This window comes from Colobus angolensis, unplaced genomic scaffold, assembly GCF_000951035.1.
Source record: "Colobus angolensis palliatus isolate OR3802 unplaced genomic scaffold, Cang.pa_1.0 Scaffold186, whole genome shotgun sequence".
Classification (NCBI taxonomy): Eukaryota; Metazoa; Chordata; class Mammalia; order Primates; family Cercopithecidae; genus Colobus; species Colobus angolensis.
Genome location: NW_012114999.1, coordinates 1,215,959 through 1,223,006, shown reverse-complemented (window position 1 = coordinate 1,223,006; position 7,048 = coordinate 1,215,959). Strand labels below are relative to the sequence as shown.

The 7,048-nt window shown below is 41.4% G+C and overlaps 1 protein-coding gene across 1 annotated transcript in view; it reads right to left on the bottom strand.

The window, feature by feature from the left end:
• Positions 1–3,420: 3,420 nt before the first annotated feature.
• Positions 3,421–7,048, bottom strand: part of RPAP2 (RNA polymerase II associated protein 2) — an 88,689-nt gene continuing 85,061 nt past the window's right edge. The window contains exon 13 of the mRNA XM_011939975.1: positions 3,421–4,603. Within this exon, the coding sequence (XP_011795365.1) occupies position 4,603 (1 nt within the window). The 3' untranslated portion in view covers positions 3,421–4,602. The remainder of the gene's footprint in view (positions 4,604–7,048) is intronic.

Below are 7,048 nucleotides of genomic sequence, written 5' to 3'. Positions count from 1 at the left end.
AAAGGTTTTTTGAGTCTCTGTCTCCTTTAGTTCTTCTCTGATCTTAGTTATTTCTTGCCTTCTGCTAGCTTTTGAATGTGTTTGGTCTTGCTTCTCTAGTTCTTTTAATTGTGATGTTAGGGTGTTGATTTTAGATCTCTCCAGCTTTCACTTGTGGGCATTTAGTACTATAATTTTCCCTCTACATATTGCTTTAAATATGTCCCAGATATTCTGGTACATTGTATTTTTGTTTTCATTGGTTTCAAAAAACATCTTTATTTCTGCCTTCATTTCGTTATTTACCCAGTAGTCATTCAGAAGCAGGTTGTTCAGTTTCCATGTAGTTGTGCGGTTTTGAGTGAGATTCTTAATCCTGAGTTCTAATTTGATTGCACTGTGGTCTGAGAGAGTTTTTTGTGATTTTTGTTCTTTTACATTTGCTGAGGAGTGCTTTACTTCCAGTTATGTGGTCAATTTTGGAATAAGTGTGATGTGGCACTGAGAAGAATGTATATTCTATTGATTTGGGGTGGAAAGTTCTGTAGATGTCTATTAGGTCCACTTGGTCCAGAGCTGAGTTCAAGTCCTGGATATCTTTGTTAATTTTCTGTCTCGTTGATCTAATATTGACAGTGGAGTGTTAAAGTCCCCCATTAATATTGTGTGGGAATCTTAAGTCTCTTTGTAGGTGTCTAAGAACTTGCTTTATGAATCCGGGTGCTCCTGTATTAGGTGCATATATATTTAGGATAGTTAGCTCTTCTTGTTGAATTGATCCCTTTCCCATTATGTAACGGCCTTTTTTTCTCTTTTGACCTTTGTTGGTTTAAACTCTGTTTTATCAGAGACTAGGATTGCAACCCCAGCTTTTTTTTTTTTTTTTTTTTTTTTGCTTTCCATTTGCTTGGTAGATCTTCCTACATCCTTTGAGCATATGTGTGTCTTTGCACATAAGATGAGTCTCCTGAATATAGCACACAATGGGTCTTGACTCTTTATCCAATTTGCCAGTCTGTGTCTTTTAATTGGGGCATTTATCCCATTTACATTTAAGGTTAATATTGTTATGTGTGAATTTGATCCTGTCATTATGATGCTAGCTGGTTATTTCATCCGTTAATTCATGCGGCTTCTTCCTAGCATTGATGGTCTTTACAATTTGGCATTTTTTACAGTGGCTGGTACTGGCTGTTCCTTTCCATGTTTAGTGCTTCCTTCAGGAGCTCTTGTAAGGCAGGCCTGGTGGTGACAAAATCTCTCAGCAGTTGCTTGTCTGTAAAGGATTTTATTTCTCCCTCAATTATGAAGCTTAGTTTGGCTGGATATGAAATTCTGGGTTGAAAATTCTTTTCTTTAAGAATGTTGAATATTGGCCTCCATTTTATTCTGACTTGTAGGGTTTCTGCCGAGAGGTCCTCTCCTCTGTTAATCTGATAAGCCTCCCTTTGTGGGTAACCTGACCTTTCTCTCTGGCTGCCCTTAACATTTTTTCCTTCATTTCAACCTTGGTGAATCTGACAATTGTGTGTCTTGGGGTTGCTCTTCTCGAGGAGTATCTTTGTGGTGTTCTCTGTATTTCCTGAATTTGAATGTTGGCCTGCCTTGCTAGGTTGGGGAAGCTTTCCTGGATAATATCCTGAAGAGTATTTTCTAACTTGGTTCCATTCTCCCCATCACTTTCGGGTACACCAATCAAACATAGATTTGGTCTTTTCATATAGTCCCATATTTCTTGGAGGCTTTGTTCGTTTCTTTTCACTCTTTTTTTCTCTAATCTTGTCCTCTCACTTTATTTCATTAATTTGATCTTCAATCACTGATATCCTTTCTTCTGCTTGGTCGAATTGGCTACTGAAGCTTGTGTATATTTCACGAAGTTCTCGTACTGGGGTTTTCAGCTCCATCAGGTCATTTAAGCTCTTCTCTACACTGTTATTCTAGTTAGCCATTCGTCTAATCTTTTTTCAAGGTTTTTAGCTTCCTTGCAATGCATTAGAACATGCTCCTTTAGCTTAGAGAAGTTTGTTATTACTGACCTTCTGAAGCCTACTTCTGTCAACTCATCAAACTCATTCCCTGTCCAGCTTTGTTCCCTTGCTGGCAAGGAGTTGTGTTCCTTTGGAGGAGAAGAGGCGTTCTGGTTTTTGGAATTTTCAGCCTTTCTGCTCTGGTTTCTCCCCATCTTTGTTGTTTTATCTACCTTTGGTCTTTGATGTTGGTGTCCTACGGATGGGGTTTTGGTGTGGATGTCCTTTTTGTTGATGTTGATGCTATTCCTTTCTGTTAGTTTTCCTTCTAACAGAGAGGCCCCTTAGCTGCAGGTCTGTTGGAGTTTGCTGGAGGTCCACTCCAGACCCTGTTTGCCTGGGTATCACCAGTGGAGGCTGCAGAACAGCAAATAATACTGCCTGATTCTTCCTGTGGAAGCTTTGTCCCAGAGGGGCATCCACCTTTATGAGGTGACTGTTGGCCCCTACTGGGAGATGTCTCCCAGTCAGGCTATATGGGGGTCAGGGACCCACTTGAGGTCTGTTCATTATTGGAGCTCGAACGCCATGCTGGGAGAACCACTGCTTTCTTCAGAGCTTTCAGGCAGGGATGTTTAAGTCTGGAGAAGCTGTCTGCTGCCTTTTGTTCAGATATGCCCTGCCCCCAGAGATGGAATCTAGAGAGGCTGTAGGCCTTGCTGAGCTGTGGTGGGCTCCGTGCAGTTTGAGCTTCCCTGCCACTTTGTTTATACTGTGAGCATAGAATCGCCTACTCAAGCCTCAGCAATGGTGGACGCCCCACCCCACCAAGCTCCCACATCCCAGATCGATCTCAGAGTGCTGGCGCTAGTAGCAAGCAAGGCTCTGTGGGCATGGGACCCACTGAACCAGGCATGAGAGGGATCTCCTGGTCTGCCAGTTGCGAAGACCATGGGAAAAGAGCAGTATTTGGGCAGGAGTATACCCCTCCCTCCTCCAGGTATAGTCACTTACAGCTTCCCTCGGCTAGGAGAGGGAAATCCCCCGACCCCTTGGTGCTTCCCAGGTGAGGCGATGCCCCACCTTGCTTCAGCTCACCCTCTGTGGGCTGCACCCACTGTCCAACCAGTCCCGGTGAGATTAACTAGGTACTTCAGTTGGAAATGCAGAAATCACCCATCTTTTGTGTCCATCTTGCTGGGAGCTGTAGACTGGAGCTGTTCCTGTTCAGCCATCTTCAATTTTTTTTTTTATTTTTTTATTTTTTGTGGAGACAGGGTCTCACTTTGTTGCCCAGTCTGGTCTTGAATTCCTGGGCTCAAGCAGTCCTCCTGCTGCTGCCTCCAAAGTGCTAGAACTAAAGGCATGAGCCACCATGCCCAGCCCTCTCGAATGTTTTATAGTTTTCATTATACAAGTCTTGTACTTCTTTTGTTAAATTTATTCCTAAGTATTTAATTCTCTTCAGTGCTATTGTGAAGACAATTTTATTTCATTTTTGGAGTTTTCTGAATAGAAAACACAACTGATCTTCTGTATATTGATTATTGTAGCCTGCGACCTTGCTGAACTTGATTAATTCTATTATACTATGATTTTTTATTGTGGTTAGACCCTTACACAATCAAATGAGCTTAAAAAAAAACTGTCAAAGTGACCCCAGAGCAACAACAGGATGACAGTAGCCTTTGTCCACACAGAGATAAAGTTTAGTTTTTGCAGTCCTTCTCCATGAAGATTGTAAGCCAATTCTATGGCCTACTGCCAATTCTCTGGCCTACTGCCATACAACCTGAACTGAAGTCCAGAAGGTTTAGGTGACTGGGCCACAGAGCTAATTACTGGAGGAGCCAAGAAGAGAAATTATATCCCTACCTCCTTGCCCACTAAGCTCCCCATTCCAGTGGGCTGCTTTCTGGTCCTTTTCCATGATTGGGCTTCAGCAGCTGTCATTTCCTCCAGTGTCCAAGAGTATTTCCTTGGCCTTCCAGTAAAGCTCCCCAAGTTGTCTGCAGCCCCCCTCAACTATTAACTTGCCTACTTGATACATATTTTGAAAAGCAATCTAAATTCTAGAAATTGTCTCTCCTGCAAACAAACTACAGATTCCATTTAAAACATTTCCCTGAGTCCAGAAAGTTCTGGAATTTTCCTGTTTTGGACTAGACTTCCAAATGGCTTCATCTTAAATTGCATTTATTGACCTAATTGTTCACTGATCTTTAGAATTTAGAGTTTAGATTGGGAGGTCAAAATCGTAATTTTCTCAATTTTTTTGGCAAACTGATATGATGGCTGGAATCATCCAGAAAAAGTAGACATCATTATATTTTCTTGAATATTCATTCAAGTTTCAATTTAATACTTAAACATTCATTTTCAAATAAAAATACTATGCCTTGTAGCTAGGGATGCAAAGACTTGGTTATCCTTGTTGGAGTAATGACTCTCCTCTATCTGGGGAGGTCATCGGGGAGGTCATCATCTGCAGTTGGAGACTGAGGGACTGGGAGATGGGAGGTTGAAACTTAAAGAGGTAAAGGTCTGTCTTGGAATAAAGCTAGTTATCAGTCACCACCAGACCATCATGGTGGCTAGAATTCCAGAAACGGTGAATAGAAGTTCATCTTCTATTTTATCTTCATGGAATATATCTGTGAAGCAAAAAAGGACACTTTGAATAAAACATGTATTGGGAGGCCAAGGCAGGCAGATCACAAGGTCAGGAGTTTGAGACCAACCTGGCCAGCATGGTGAAACCCCCATCTCTACTAAAAATACAAAAAAAAAAAAATTTAGCCAGGCACGGTGGCATGCACCTGTAGTCCCATCTACTTGGGGGACTGAGGCAGGAGAATTGCTTGAACCCGGGAGGCAGAGATTGCAGTGAGCCGAGATTGCACCATTGCACTCCAGGCCGGGTGAAAGAGCAAGACTCCATCTCAAAAAAAACCCAAAAAACAAAACGACAAAAAATATGTAAAGTATTTTACTAGCTGTTGTAGACACTATATGTCTTGTCAATATTCATTCCATTTTTTCCCCATTATGTATATTCTACCCAACAACAGTTTGGGTGGAATAGACTGAGTTTCATATTCAACTTGAGGGCTAAGTTTTGACTGATCTAGGTCAACTGGAAAAGCCCTTCTCTTTCCTTCATCCTTGACCAGAATGATTTCGTTAGCTCCTTCCCTCATCCTTTGCCAGAATGATTTTGTCACAGCATTTCCCATGACCCCATGAATTGGTTCAGGGGTGTCCTCAATCAGCATGAAGTTCAAGACTCTCACCAAGACAGTGTGGTATGCTATATATAAAACTGGAGCCTACTGAACATTTTTGCCCCTCTGGTAGACAGCTTCTAAGATATCCCCCAATGGCTGCTGTCTCCTGGTATTCATACCCTTGTATAATCCTCTCTCTCACCTTGAGTATGGGCTGGACCTACTGAGTAGTTTCTAACTAATAGAATGCAGCAAAAGTGATGGGATGTCACTTCTGAGATTAGATATTAATACAGAAAGACTGTGGCTTCCATCATGGGTATCCTCTCTCACTGGCTCACTCCGAGGGAAGCCACATGCTATGTTGTGAGGTGCACTCTAGAGAGGCCTATGGGCAAGGGATTAGGGGAGGTTTCTAGACAACAGTGAGAAACTGAGACCCTGAGTTCAACAGTCTATAAGGAGTGCGATCCTGCCAACAATTCCTGCCAACAACCACCTGAATGAGCTTGAAAGGAGATCTTCCATTCTAGCCTTCAGGTGACATCACAGCGCTGGCTGATAGCTTAACTGTAACATCAGGAAAGACCCTGAACCAGAGGCTCCCAGTTCAACTGCACCTAGATTCCTCACTCATAGAAACTGTGACATAAAAAATGTTTGTTGCTTTAAGCCACAAACATCTTTTTTTTTCTTTTGGAAAAATCTGTTAGTAGCAAAAGTTAACTAATATACCACATTAACAAAAGGTAGTTGGAAATGGATTTTTTTTCTGTTATTCACAGCTGAAAGCACATTAATATACTAGGTAGTAATCTTAAAAAGGTTACTAGATATTAAAATCTCTAGACTCAAATGAATTTACCATGGCATACCAAAATCATGCAAACAAAAAACCTTCTATCCTTCCACTCACAACCATCTTCATTTCCCATATGGAAAATTATGTAATAAGGGCTATTCATTTGTAATCCTTTATAATACTGACAAAGTAATCTGGGCCAAGATTTACCTTTGATTACTTAAGCAAATGAACAATGTAAATAAATAATGATCATAGGGGAACTATTAAGTCCACTTAAAACATCTACTGTTGAAAGTCCTTAAAACTACTTTAACACCATCTGTTTATGTACAAGTTTAAAATATGCTAGTTAAAATGATTTTTAATGGATATCTATTTATTATAGCAGGTTTAGAAGGACTTCTGGCTAGGCACTGTTTGCTCTCAGTCTGAAAGTCTGAAATAGAAACCTCTTTTTTTTTTTTTTTTTTTTTGAGACAGGGTCTTGCTCTGGTCCCCAGGCTGGAGTGCAGTGGTGTGATCATGGCTCACTGCAGCCTCAAACTCCTGGGCTCAAGAAATCCTCCTGCCTCAGCAGGAGTAGCTGGGATTACAGGCAGGTCCCACCTGTAGACAACCATATCTGCTAATTTTTTTATTTTTTGTAGAGACAGGATCTCTACAAAACTGGGCAACTTTGTTGCTCAGACTGGTCTTGAACTTCTGGGCTCAAGCGATCCTCCCACCTTGGCCTCCCAAAGTGTGGAATTTTAGGCATGAGCTACTGCACCCAGCCAAGAAACCTTTCAACCAATGTACAAAGGATGTCATGGACTGAGGAGTATGATTGGTTTAACCTCCAACCTCTCCATATTCTTTAAGGGCCTTTGAATGCTATGCTTATACAAACCAACCCAAGTTCACTCCTTCAGTAAAAGCCTTTGCTATATAGTGTCCTCAGAATAGCAGGATCACTTGAAAAGACCACTGGGTATAAGTTGGGGGGCAATTACAGTGCTAATTCCTTTTTTTTTTTTTTTTTTTGAGATGGAGTTTTGCACTGTCACCCAGGCTGGAGTGCAGTGGCA